Here is a 14,701-nt window from a genome sequence, read left to right as displayed (position 1 = left end):
ACACACACAGAACCACACTCATACACACATGCACAAATATGTACATGCAAACACAGAGACAAACATGCCTACATACACACAGACAGGCACATGCATGTACACATGTAACACTAAGCACAGACACACACAGAGAGAGATATTTGGAGATAAATATGTAAAGGTGTTTATTGAATAGAACAGATCTATTCACCAAAATTTGAAGGGAGGCAGGAACAGGTTTCACAGGACAGATGATGACGGCAGTTCAGGAATTAGCTTTTCACTAGTGCTTGATTGTGTAAGCAGCAGATACAGAGCGAAGGTACAAAGTCCTGGTACTGGAGCTAAAATATCCCATCCAAGTGAACCGGAACCACTGGATAGTTAGGACTGTCCTGTGGCTTTCTATTGTCACAAGCAATTCTGTAGAACTTTGTTGCTGGTGTCGTTTGGTATCGACATTGTGTATAATTGCTTGACCAAGTTGTGAGGTTACAGTAAGTTAAAGATACCGGAGCTGAACTATTATGGCAATTTGTGTGGCCATTGCGGCAAGTAGTATTTTTATTGCCACACACACTAACAACAGCAGCAAAACTTGTATTAAGAAAAGTATTTATGTTCTTGCATCGTCCTGTGTAATTGTTGACTCCCTTCATTGCAGGAGTACATTGGAGGATGGTACTATTATTTACATGTTGGATTTCAAACCACTGGGAAGGGGTTAAATTACGTGGGATCTGGAAAGAGGCAACCATTATGAAAAATCCCAGCAGCAGCAGGAGACAAAGTCGGGACTCAAGCAGCTTCACACCCATGTTTCCTGTGAGAGCAGAAGAGAAGTAACTACTCCCCCTCTTGGCTGTTTTTCCTGTCTCCTCCTGAAGGCCCTCTGCTGGCACTGTGAGCTCACAGTTCCATTTCTCCTGACACTGCCCCATCCCTGCCCCTCCTGTCCCAGTCCCAGAGCTCCGTGTCTTACCCAGTCTATGTTGTGACTCCTGTGAGAACACAGTCCTGGTTGTCCTGGAAATTGGGGATGATGGGTGAGCTGCGCTGCGCTTGGTCCCATACATATAGAGCAGCCCTGTGGGTGGAGCTGGCAGTCAGGTGTAACATGCAGAACCCACAGATTGGCACATTGCCTCATTGTGCAATCAGCCTTCAGTTTCTTCACTTGGTCAAACAACGGACACTCAAAAAGAGCAGTGCTGCCAGCTCTGTTGTAAGGAATCTAATTCCAAGTCATCTTGCATAAGGCAGAGATTGAAGTCTGAATCTGAATTCATTGTATGAAAATCTCTGTATTCCCTGCATAAAAGACTGCAATTTCTGTATAACTGCAGATTTTGTGACTGCACTTTGGTTACAGACAGACCAAGTTCTTAATAGCCTGTCTAGGTACTTAGAGAAAATAGAGCCTTGGAAAGACAGATTCATTAGGGATATTTACATCCTGTCTTTCATGTTCAATTAATATGATGTTTAGGGCTGGAGAAAATCCTCAGTAGTTAAGGGCTCTTGCTGCTCTTCCAGAGGACCCAAGTTTGGTTCCAGCACCTATTTGGGTGGCTTACAACTGTGTGTAACTCTATTTCCAGGCATCTAATATCTTCTAATGACTTTTGTTGGCATGTACATACACATGTTCACAGACTTGTTGTATATTCCTTTATACAACAGAGCTTTATACACCCAGAGCTGTGTTATCTGGCCCCAGGGACACTTATCAATGCAGGAACCTGGGTGGGGGAGACAAAGGAAGGACAGGAGACCCGAAGAATGAGAGCTAGTCGGAAAAGCTGATCAAGCTCTGAATTTAATAAAATGAAGGGCAGAGTTTTTATAGCCGTGTGTGTGTGTGGGGGGGGGGGGTACTTTCCAGGGTAGGGGTGGCCGTAAAGGAATGCTCAGCCAGGCAGGAACTGTTTGTAAGGATATTACTATCTCTAGCCCGCCCGTCTAACAGCCAGTGGTCATTTGAGAAACAGCTCTAAAAAGAGGAAGCAGAGATTTAAGCTTGGAGGTTATCACAATGGCATTGCTCAGGCTCATTACCTGTTAATTAGGTTGGCTCCCGGAAACTGTGTACTATTTATTGATGTGATTGGTTTAATAAAGAAGCTGACTGGCCAATAGCTGAATAGGATGAGGTTAGGCAGGAGGCCAAACTGAGAAAGCTGGGAAGAAGAAGGGCAGAGACAGGAGTCACCACCAGATGCAGTGAGAAGCAAAATGGGCATGCCGTACCGAGAAAATGTTCCAAGCCACATAGCAAATCATAGATTTAAAAAACGAGTTAATTAAAATTTAATATAAACCTCATTGTGTTTCTTTGGGAGCTGCTGGTGGGTCAGAAGCTTCTGGCCTACACAGACCAACAAATATAACTAAAAATAAATCTTAGAGATTGGTGAGATAGCTCAGTGCTTAAGGGCACTTCCTACTCTTCCAGAGACCTTCTTTCTCTTCCAAAAGACTCGTTTGTCACCCAGAGCTCACGACTGCAGAAAATTCCAGCTCTCAGGTAATCTGACACCTTTTTGGTTTTTGTTAGTACCTGCACACATCTGGCACACACACACACATACACACACACACACACACACACACACACACACACACACACACACACACACACACAGAGTTAACAAACTTTAAAAACTATATCCAGAAACAGTAACAAAAAATTGTACTATGAGCATTCTGTATAATATTTATCTGTTTCCTGTATCAGTGTCTTAGCAAGGGTTTCTATTGCTGAGACAAACACCATTATCAAGAAGCAGGTTGGGGAGGAAAGGGTTTATTTGGCTTATACTTCAGCACTGTTGATCAACACTGAAGCAAGTCAGGACAGGAACTCAAACAAGGCAGGATCACAGAGTGTAGTTGTTCTTTTTTACTCTTTGCTCTTTGGGGCCCCCCTCCTAGCTTCCAAATAAATATACAGAGACTTATTCTTACTTAAGAATGCCCAGCCTTAGCCTGGCTTGTTTCTAGCCAGCTTTTCTTAAATTATCCCATCTACCTATAGACTCTGGGCTTTTATCTTTCTCTACTCTATATACCTTTACTTCTTACTCCATGCTGGCTGTGTAGCTGGGCGGCTGGCCCGTGGTGTCCTCTCTCTTGCTTTTTCCTCTTCTCTCATTTATTCTTTCTGCCTGTCATCCTATCTACCCTTTCTCCTCCCTGGCTGTTGGCCATTCAGCTCTTTATTAGACCAATCAGGTGTTTTTGTTTTAGACAGGTGAAGTAACACAGCTTTACAGAGCTAAACAAATGCAACAAAAAAGAATGCAACACATCTTCGCATCATTAAACCAATATTCCACAGCATAAACAAATGTAACACATTTTCAACTAATGTTCCACAACACTGAAGGCAGGAGTTGGTGCAGATGCCATGAATGGGTGTTGCTTTCTGGCTTGTTTCCCACGGCTTGCTTAACCCATCTTCTTGTAGAATCTAGGATACCTGCTCAGGGGTGGTACCACCCACAACAGCCTGGCCTCTCCCCCATTGATCACTAAATGAGAAAATGCCTTACAGCTGGATCTCATTAAGGCATTTTCTCAACTAAGGGTCTTTTCTTGGATGACTCTAGCTTGTGTCAACTGCTACATTTACAACTATCCACATTCCCTCCAGAATTAGTACAAATGGTCTAGTCTTACACTGAGGACCTTCAGTAGGACACCACTTTATCTATGATTCCCTAGTATAAGCCAATGTTAATAAAAAAATACACTAAACTTCAACCTGTATATAGATCTGTTTGTCTTTGCTTTGGGATTTGAACCTTGGGTCTTACGCACTCTGAGCTACACCCCTAGTGCTGCATGGCTAGCAGTTTTGGCTTCAAGAAAATAAAAACCCCTTTAATTATTTTATCATCAAAACCTCCCTTGCATTCCAATCAGTGGCACATTTTCAGATGTGCGTCCAGACTTACACCCTAGAAGTAAGCAGATTTTTTTTAAACTGATGAATGAGGTAAGGTATTAACTCAAGAAATAATTCCACACTTGCCATAAAAATCACAGTATTTTGCTGTCCCACTTGATGGATATCTCTTTGTGCAGATTCCACTGGTGAGAGCGGGTGTTCACCACTTGGAATTTCTTCATCCCTGGGATACAGTTGTGATGACTGCTTTTAACCTGCTGACTGACAGATGCCCAGTGCCAGCATACATCTCTGACAAGTGCAGGAACACAGCATTTATAACATTGTCATAATAACCTGTTTTTAAGGAATTGATCTTTTGGGATTACTTAGGATGTGTTGGGTCTGGGTCTCGATCTGTATCCCAGGTTTGGTTTGAACTTGCTTGGAAGCCCAGATTGGATTCCAATTTGCCATCCTTTTGCCTCACCCTCCCTGAGTGCTGGGGTTAGAGACTTGCAGACCACACCGGCTTAGGAGCTGGATTGTAAGTATCTTTGAAAGACTCATGTAATAAATGCTTGCCCACAGCCTGTGGTGCTGTTGTGGATGGTAACCTTTGGAGGCAGGACTCAGCAGAAAGAAGTTATGACACTGTGGGTGTGTCCTTGAAGGGCACATAGGGACCCCAGGTGCCTTTTCTGCCCTCCTGTCTTCTGCCACTAACTGGGCAGCTTTGCTTTAGCATGAACTTCCCACCATGCTCTCCTCCCTGCCACAGACCCCAAACAAGGGAGCCAACTCTATGTGGATTGATATCTTTGAAACTAGGAATCCAGCTGAATCTTTGCTTCTTTCAAGCCATTTGTCTCAGGTGACTATCAAACAGGGGAAATCTGATTTGCACAATAATGAAAGTTAATTTAACTGTGATCTATTTCCAAAAGTTTAAAGTACATTTGGGGCACGGAGCTCTAAAATTGTCTTCTTCATGTTATGAGGCCTCCTACATATCTCCTCAGAAGGCTGTGGAACAAAAGCAGATCTTGAACCTTTTGATCAGGTTTCTGGAATTACACAGGAACCCAGAGGGACCTCACAGGCAGACAGGGTTCTGGGTTGTTGGTATCTGTGAAGGACCTTGCATCTTCCCTGTGCACTCTAGATTCTGCAGAGTGACTCTGTTAGCATTTCCAGCATCACCTAGTCAGCCGCAAGGGTTCTATGGCCACACATGTGTGGTCAGTATTCAGGCAAATACTTAGTCAACCCAGGGCCCTATGTGTTATTCTTTTGTTTAAAAAGAAGAAAAGAGAAATGCTGAGACATGAGACATATTGACTATAAGTTTATTATAAGGCCCGGCAGAGTAGGGAGACTAAGAGAAGAGGAACAGGGTAATGGCTGACCGCCATGGTTGGTCGCCATAGACAGACAGAGCGAGCGTATAGGTGGGAGACAGAGTAGAGAGAAAGGAAGCTGAGAGGAAACAGAGCGGGAAAACAGAGAGAGGAAACAGAGAGCGTAAATGGGCAGGGACTTGTCTTTTAAAGGGGTCCTCTGCACCTGCGTGCAGACTTAGTTCCCATGGAACCTTGGGCTGACCAGGGTACTGCCTGTTCCACCAGGTAACAGGGGCAGGCCAGCATAATGCCTGATCCTTTCACTACGGCCAGGCCTATGTAGTCTATTCACATGCACTTTGTGATTGTGTAAGTCTCTGTATGCGTGCACAAAGGTCCCTTTAAACAGTGAGTTCTGTCCATTCCTTGATCTCTCTCTGCTCCCTCCCTTTCTGAGGTCAACCTCCATGACTTATCAATAAACTTCCATGTGGATTTGTTATGTATCGTGATTTGTTCTTGCAGCCTTCACCGCTAAACCACAACAGACTCCATGCATGTAACTCTCAAGTGGACCTTGTGGAGCCCTGTCACCTGTCACTGCATACTTGCTGTAGGTGATTGGAGCCACCTTGTTGGCTGTAGTCAGGTACAGCAAGTCGTCATTCTGGCAGCAATGATTGCAGCCACTGAAGATATCCTTGTGGTACTCATTGAGGGTGCCTGTCACACCCGATGCAGTGGTTACAGATAGAATGGATGGTGTGATACTCTGATCCCAGCCTGGTGTCAGCCCCTTTGGTTGGGATTTTAATTGGAATGGCATTGAGTCCGTAGGTCAATCTGCATAAATAAATAAATAAATAAATAAATAAATAAATAATTCATGTATCTAAGCATTGACCCTTCCATTCAACAGAGGCAGAATTGTTGGGGTCTAGATGGTCTGAAGTTCCTTTATCAAGCACTGACACTCATGTGGTCCCTTGAATAAGAAAAAGTACAGGTATAAGACAGATCCTAGGAGGAATGTCCTCCAGGGCAAAACAAGGCCACAAGGACAGGAAGTGCAGAAGGAAATCAGAAAAGGGGGACAAAGAGCTTTGCTCAAGCTCTGCCTATAGTGCAATCTCTAGTAGCTAGGTTAAATCATATATAGAAAGCAGTGGGGAAAAATAAAAATTGTTCATTCTTGAAGAGATTCCAGAGTTTTGTGTCTTTGTCTACCATTATCCCTTCCCAGGTCCTTCAGATGTCCACAGCTGTGCCACTATAATGGTGCACAGACTTATGTTTCTCGCACTTTCCTCTCCTAGGCCTCATGATCCCACCTCACAACTTTAGGGCCCCAGACCTTAGTGGGTCCATAGTCCTTAGCACACATGACTCCATGATGGAAGCACCACCATTCAGGCCATGAAACTCAGCAGGTAGACAACACCACCTGCCAAAAATGAAAAGTAAGGTCTAATCCATCAACATTCATAGTTCTGGAACAGTCTCTAAATGTACTAACCTTGGTTCTTGGCTCCTATAGTTCCCCTTCTGGCTAATTGTTCTTGTTAACTGAAGTATGTCAACTTAGGACATGGTTTTTGTGCTTAAAAGCTCACCCTGAGAAAGGCCCAAGGTTACAGTGGGATCCCGAACACTTAGTATAGTGACCAGCCAGCTAATAAAAACTTTTTTTTGGCTTAAACTCATGACTGAGCAGTCTTCTCTGGTGGATACCCTACACCAAGAGCAAGTCTTTAACTTTTAGTAAAATACAGTCTTTGAACAGCATTAAAAAAATGGTCAGATCTGGTAGTGACCTTTAGGGATAAACATTGAAAGCCCCACAATCTCACGTCATGGTCTCAAGGAGCTGCTCCTCCTCCTCCTCCTCCTCCTCCTCCTCCTCCTCCTCCTCCTCCTCCTCCTCCTCCTCCTCTTCTTTTTCTAGACAGAGTTTCTCTGTGTAGCCAGGGCTGTCCTGAACTCACTCTGGTCTCCAACTCAGAGATCCTTCTGCCTCTGCTGCCCCGGCCCTCGGGGTTCTGGTAATTCGTGGGTCCGAGGTGTACTAAGCCTGAAAATAAATGGGCAAGAAAGAAAAGCGAGACCAAGCAGTGTCCTTGTCAAGGTCTAATTTATTGATTATAAACAAGGGGGTTTTAAAGAGAAAGGAAGAAGTAAAGAAAGAGGAAGTAAGGGAGGGGGAGGAATGGGTGTTAAATGCCCTCAGGCCTGTCCGGGAACTTTCCTGTAGTTATCTCAAACACTAGCCTAAGGGGTGGGGTGCTTGACTAAATTGGCGGTTTAGCTTGGAGGTCGCCAGGCCTCTTGTAAAGTTGACTTTTATATCTGACGAGAGCTGTCTCCTGACACTCTGCCTCCTGAGTGCTGGAATTAAAGACTTGTACAACCACTGCCTGATTTGAGAACATTTCTCTCTATTTGCAGTAAATTCTGCTGTAGAATAATCCTTCTGTACACTGCGAATATATATTACTTTGGTTGGTTTTATAAAGAAGCTGACAGGCCAATAGCTGAACAGGATAGTGTGAGGTGGAAGAGCCAAACTGAGGATGATGGGAAGGATGGTAGAGTCGAGGGAAATGCCAGCTAGCCAGCCAGCTGCTGGCGAAGCAGGATGTGTAGAAAATAAGCTAACAAGCCATGAGCTAAGTGGCAGAGCATAAATAAGAAATGTGGATTAATTTACATATAAAAGTTAGCTAGTAACAAGCCTGAACTATCAGCATTGGCCAAGCATTTATAATTCATATTCAGCCTCTTGAGTGGGTTGTTTGGGGCTGGGTGGTCAGGACAAGAAACATCTGTTTACAAAATACAATGTGGCTAGCTTTGAAATTCATCTCTTATTTTTAAGCCATGAATCCTGGTTTTGCCTGGGTGGAGGGCTCTTAGGAGTCCCCAGGGAGCTGCTGGCTGCTGGCGTAGACCTGTGTTCCTATTGCTGGTAACACATCAGGTAGGCAGAAACAGCAAAATGGAGAAACCTCTACTACAGGTAAATACTATCTGAAGTCATTCTTAGCATCGGGTTAGTGTAAGCCAAGTGTCTGTTCATATATTCCAAAGGATTTACCTAGCAGTTACAAAAATATTAGGTCATACTGAGGTGGGAAACAAATGGCTATAAAGGGACCTAAGGCTGGCCTGAATGGTTTGGCTTTGAACCTACAACATCCTAACTTTCACATCTGAAGTTTTATTCTACCAGTCAGGTTTTGTAGGTGAAATTTCTTTCTAGGGACTTTCATTTACACGTAATTGTAAAAGCAAAAGTTAACCTGTAGGCCCCACCTGCCCAAAGAGGAGGTAACTTCCTGGAATGCTGGGAGTTGTAGTTTTGGGGAAATAACAAGCCACATGTTTCATGCCCCTAAACAAGTTTGTTTGAACCAACTACCCCAGATGTACTTAATCACATGTAGGCAGGAAATACCTCAAGATGTATGCTTGTCCCTGATTGGACCTGATGGGAAATGCAATGAATTATGGTTTTTTTTGAGACAAGGTTTCTCCGTGTAGCCCTGCCTGTCCTGGATCTAGCTCTGTAGACCAGGCTGGCCTCCAACTCAGTGATCTGCTTGCCTCTGCCTCCTGAGTGCTGGGATTAAAGGTGTGTGTGCCACCACCACAGGTGTGTTTTGCCTTTAAAAGGGTAACTCATGGCTACTAGCTGGGATCCCAGAATGGACCTGACCAGAGTCCATCCTGGTCACTATTTAATTAAAGCTTGCTTCAAATTTGGCTTACAGTTGTGGAACTAGTCTTTCTTGAAACCTGGGATTAACAATAATAGTCTGTTTTTTTGTTTTGTTTTTCCCTCCTAGAAATGTTTTATGTTGAATGGGGAAATGCAGGAGTCTTGAACATAACAGGATTATATTGCCTCTGGTGAGCAAACAATAATTTGGGAAGCTAGGATGCTAGACAATCGATGGCCACCAACCCACGCTGAACTAGTGGCTACCAGGTCTCTTGTCACATGAACTTGAAGAATGAATTTAATAGAAGGGAGTGGCAGATAGGAATGCTACTATAGATGAGAACCCGAGAGATAGGAAGAAAGCAGCTCCCGTGTAGCAGGAGAGTGTTCCAAGAAAGGTATAGTGTAGGAGGCCCTGGGCTCAATCTCCAACACTTCAAATAAATAGATAAATATACAAATAGATGTTTTATAGTCAAAAATTATTAGTCAAAGTAATTCACAGACATATCCTCTTAGTTTTTTCAAAATTCATAAGTGTTAAAAATCAAACTAAGTTTGGCCTGAAGGGGCACGATATACAAGTCCCTGCTTGGTGAGCTGAATCATGAGCTAACAGAAAGAAGATTAACATCTTGTTAGACCCCCGAAAACTCAAGTATCCGGGGTCCCATGCCAGTTTCGCGGTCACCCCAATCACCAGGCAGATTCGAGAGCTTGCTGCAAACTGCACGAGGCTTTATTGCAATTTAATGAGCTAACCCCATGTTAGCTCGGGTCTTTCACCCACCCGCCATGGCGGACAGCTAGCAAAGACGGCTCCTTGGGTCTCCCAAAAGATCTTATAGGGCAGCGTAAGGGGAGTGTCTAGGGGTACGCACAGGCTTACGATTGGTGTGCTTCCAGGCTTGGAGGGCTTGCCCTGTGTTGATTGGTCAACTGGTTGTTATGGCCCATAGGCCCTCCCAGGGTGGTTGCTATGCTCTTACGTCATTGCTGTGCGCTTGTCTGTAAAGCACACCCAGGGTCATAAAGCATAGCGCCACCAGCTAACTTCTGATTGTTTCCTTGTCACGAGGTAGGCATCTGACCTCTAAGTGACCAAGGCAGGTTTATGGCAAGCACGTGTTCGGCTGTTATGGCTGCCAAAAGGGAAGCCGGTTCCTTCAATCTGAAAGTGCAAGTGAACAAAAAAGAAAAATTTTAGTGAGTCCCAATAGCCAAACACCAAAGACAGGTAGCCAACTGTTTAAACTATGTTCAAAAAGGCAACCAAAGATTGCTGTCAGCCTTCTGTGTCCTGTTTCTGTTTCCCATACCTCATTTGCTTTCTGCTTTCCGACCACATGGCAGAATGGAGCTCTTTAGTTTATTGTTTCCCCAAGGATTCTGGTTCTAGAATAAGAATACGAGAAAGCCGATTGAGAAGACAAAGCTGTATCTATAATTTTGTCTTTCAGCAGGAGTACATCCATGAGTAATGAGGTGTTGTGGCTTCTCCAGCTTCAACTTTCTTTGTTCAACTTTCTGTCTCCCCACCGCATGTGGTCCAGTGACTTCCTCAGCAGCGTTGAACAGACAATTCATTATCTCCCTACAGTTTGAAACACCGGCATTATTGAAGATGGATAGAAAGTGGAAAAATGATGGGGTGATGGGAGAGAAATCACGAGAAAAGAGGCTTTGATGTTGCAGATAAGAGACTGGCAAGCTCGAGAAGAAGCCGACTGGAAATGAGCTCCATTAGGAGAGGGCATCCTGACCATGGGGCCATGACTGGCCTTGAAGTGAGAGAGGACACAGGAGCAAGAGGACATCTTGGCAGAGACCACAGAGCATGGCTTTCCTGCTGGGTGCTGTAGTGTAACCTGCAATCCAACATTTGGTGGAGGGGGGTGAGGGGCGGGTGAGGGAAAGGTAGGAGGGGGTGTGGAGGCAGGAGAAACAGGAGTTCAAGGATAGTCTCAGCTATATAGCAAGCTTGAGGTCCATCTGAGTTACATGAGATCCTGTCCTGTGACGATATCTTGATTGTACAAATAAAGCCTGTCTAAAGATCAGAGGATGGAACTTGCCACTAGCTAAACCTAAAGGTTGGAGGTCTGTACAGACAGACAGGAAGTGAGATGTCTGGGCAGAGGGAGGAAATGAGATGGCCGGGGCAGAGAGGATTTGAAGGGACCAGCTTCCCATTTCAGCAGCCATAACAGCCTAACATGTGCTTGTCTGACCTTGCCTTGGTCACTAGGAGGTCAGATGCCTGCCTCATGGCAAGGAACCAATCAGAAGTTAGCTGGTAGTGCTATCCTTTACGGCTCTGTGTGTGCTTTATGGACAAGTGCACAGCAATGACGTGCAGAGCACAGCAATCACCCTGGGAGGGGCTATGGGCCATAACAACCAGTTGACCAATCAACACAGAGCAAGTCCTCCAAGCCTGGAGGCACACCAATCCTGAGCCTATGTGTACCCCTAGACACTCCCCTTACACTGCCCTATAAGATCTCTATCCCGTGGCTTCTCAGAATCTTTTCCCAGCCATCTGCCATGGTGGATGGATGAAATGCCCAAGCTAACATGGGGTTAACTCGTTAAACAACTGCAATAAAAGACTCATTGCTTTTGCATCGAAATGGGCCTCTTGGTGATTTGGGGGTTCAGAATTTGGGCGCAACAGGATTTAAGCAGGAAGAAACAGGAACTCGCTCTCTTTACTCCTGGGAAGCTAATGAATTGAAGGTGGCTTTGGCTTGCTCCTTCTTCTCTCTGATCTCTCAGCATTTTCCTCTATATCTGACTCCACCTTTTTATTATTTAGCCCAATTAAGAACTCCAAATCTGACAGTTTCATTAAGAGAGGTAGCAGAGAGAGCAAGGGAGCGAGAGAGCCAGTGCTGCCACAGATCCAGGACAGGGACAAAGCCTCAGAGAAACTTCACAACAAAGTAGGAATCTGACCTTTTAAATTTTGGGAGGCCTTCCTAATTTAAATTGGAAGTTTCACACCTAACTTGATGCAGGCCCACCAAGGAGCCAGGCACTGCAAAAGACCACACATTTCTCTTTGAGATCGCACGGAATCGATTGTACTGCAAGGCCACTGTACATTGTATGGGGTAGGAGTGGGGTGGGATGGGGGGGGTTGGAGAGAGGGGAGAGCACACAGCAAGCAAGCATACAGCTGTGCGCCCTGATGTCTTCAGGCTGCCAGTGTTGTGCCCAGAATTCGGAACCCCAAAAGAACCCACCAATAAGGAGACGACTCACCGAATGCAAGGACAAAGGTTTCTTTAGGATACGAGCTGCAGCAAGGACCCCATTTGTTTGGGGACAAATGGAGTACCCATTTTTGACTGAGCGGTGTTTTTATAAGGGAAAATTGTAGGGCTGGAAGCCCCAAGATTACATACCTTCCGTAGTTACACAGGACAGGGCAATGGTTGTATGCTTCAGGCAAGGTACAATTAAGCAGGATGCTGCAGAGGAAATGAGTTTGTTAATTATCTCCTGGGCTGGGGACTCCTACAATTGATAACTATCTGATCCTCTTTGGATCAGAGAAATGTGGACACCATTCTAGGGTGTGATATATGGTCTAAGGGCTTGAGTCCAGTGGATCTTTGTTTAACCTTCTCTGCTGGACTGCCTTTTGGGAACTCAGAGTTTTCTTTTCTGGCTTTGGAGTCTGGGTTTTAGACTTTTATTAATTTTCCCCTTTCACCAGATCTGGTGTCTAAGAATGGGCAGCATCTTAAACTCTCAGGCTCCCGATTTAACACATCTGGCTTGCCTGTTCCACTGACAAAGTCAGACAACTTCAGGCACCACTGAGGGGTCCAAAACTGAACACGGAGACAGTATGTTTCCCAAAATACAACTTGTCGAGGGACAGTAAATAAACTACTCACTTAGGACTAAAAGGATGTATAGCTCTAAGTTTTTATCACTCTGTCAGGGTGTCCTGAGTTTCGTGAGTTGATCAAAGAAAGAGGTCACTCCAAGATGAATTTGAGGCCTGTGTGGCAGCAGGAAGGTCCAGCCTCTGATGGACTGAACCTCGAACAGCCGTTCAAAGGTGTATTTATTGATGGTTACACAAAGTTGGTTTTTGGGGTAAAGTATTTCCTCATGCCAAGATCCCTATTCTAATTCATATGTTTGTCTAAAGGAAAACACCACGCCCCCTACCATTTTAGTCCTTTTTGTGTACTGTTTGCAGGGCACAGTGATCCAATAGCTCCCGGTGTGCCAGAAGCTCTTGTGGCCAAAGTCATGCAAAGGCTGTAAAGCTGCTTCAAAAAAGAAAACTTTATAAACCACAGAGAACAATCACTGATTCTCACCATGATTTCTTCAAGCCCAAAACACTTTGGAAAACAACTATTCATTTTAATGTTTACCCTAGATACAGTGAAAACAACTATTCATTTTAATGTTTACCTTAGATACAGTAAAAACAACTATTCATTCTAATGTTTACCCTAGATACAGTGAAAACAACTATTCATTCTAATGTTTACCTTAGATATTGTGACTCTGCTAGATTCCTACAACAGCACTCCCCTCTTTTTCCTAACTCTAACTAGAACCCATAATAAGCCCATCTCATTCTTTGACATTTTACCCTGTAAGCTACACTCTTTGGGCAACATCACTGAAAAGGTTAGAGTTTCTTAGCAACTTTCAGTCATGCATGCTGAAAGCCACCAAAATTCTACATGTTCCCATTGTAAAGACACCTCGTCGTGACTCCGTGAGAAGCCCACGCTGTCTAGGTGTGCTGCGCTCTCTGGAAGCACCTGCTAGTTTATACAGCCAACTTTGCTTCACCCGGCCTCTTCCCGGAACCCTTACCAGCACTGAAGCTCCAGACATTAGGCGGGTCTGAGTGGACTTGTAAGGGGAAGAGATCTCTTCAGGCTGCTGTAGGGGGTGGAGTGGTGCTGTGCCTTTGTCCCTGTCCGCTGGTGACTTCATATGAAGTTTAGGAAGACATTGTTAAGTTAGTGGTAGGTGTCCCCCCCCCCAACATTGAGTTTTCTGACAGCGGCTCCACTCAAGCCTCAGAGGAAAAGAGCCATGAGGGGTGATAGCAAAAGAAACCAGCCAATCGACTCACCCACCCACCCAGCTGAGTGAAATCTCCCAGGTGAAGGAAGCAGGAAAGGCTTGCGAAAGTCATCTGGCAACTAGAACAGTCAGTAATGTACTTGTGTGGGGGGGGCGGGGGGGGGAGGTTCCCCTTCAAAAACGGCTGTGTGCCACGTGTGTCGGGCCCATAAAGGACAGAAGAGGGCGATAGATCCACCTGGAACTGGCTGTCGTATGGATGCGGGGAATTAAACCTGGGTCCTGAGGAAGAGCAGCTACGCTGAGCCTTCTCTTCAGCCTGGACAAAAACTTTCTTACAAATTCACCTGCCTCTGCAGACACAAAGACATACATCCCTACAGAAATCTTTCAGCATCTAGCCTGGCACAGCAGGAGAGCCCGGCCACTTCACCTGCATTGGCCAGCAGGGGGCGTTCCGTCACCTGGCTCCAGCCACCATGGAAAAATTGGTGGAAAGAGCCGGAGGTAGGGAGAGGACTGGAGGGGGGGGGGAGGGCATGGCAGAAGGTAATGGGGATGAACTTGGTCGCAGTGTATCATATGCACATATAAAATTGTTAATTTGTAAAGAGTAATAAAAATGAAATGGAAAAACAAAACAATCCACCTGCACCACCCAAAGAAACTTTCCTCCCTTTTTAAAGTAACCTTTAA

The 14,701-nt window shown here is 44.9% G+C and overlaps 1 protein-coding gene and 1 long non-coding RNA gene across 2 annotated transcripts; both read right to left on the bottom strand.

Moving 5' to 3' along the window:
* Positions 1–323: 323 nt before the first annotated feature.
* Positions 324–797, bottom strand: Ear7 (eosinophil-associated, ribonuclease A family, member 7). Its single transcript, NM_001244518.2, has one exon. It carries the CDS (start codon positions 795–797, stop codon positions 324–326), a length of 474 nt encoding a protein of 157 aa, NP_001231447.2.
* Positions 798–12,356: 11,559 nt separating this feature from the next.
* LOC118239624 lies at positions 12,357–14,159 on the bottom strand. Its single transcript, XR_004772256.1, has 4 exons — positions 14,055–14,159; positions 13,790–13,906; positions 13,124–13,224; positions 12,357–12,411 (listed from the first exon to the last, which is right to left on the bottom strand). It is a non-coding gene; the product is annotated as an uncharacterized LOC118239624 (long non-coding RNA).
* Positions 14,160–14,701: the final 542 nt, after the last annotated feature.

Source organism: Cricetulus griseus, assembly GCF_003668045.3.
Source record: "Cricetulus griseus strain 17A/GY chromosome 1 unlocalized genomic scaffold, alternate assembly CriGri-PICRH-1.0 chr1_1, whole genome shotgun sequence".
Classification (NCBI taxonomy): domain Eukaryota; kingdom Metazoa; phylum Chordata; class Mammalia; order Rodentia; family Cricetidae; genus Cricetulus; species Cricetulus griseus.
Note: the sequence above shows the minus strand (reverse complement) of the source record. Positions and strands in the feature narration are given on the sequence as shown.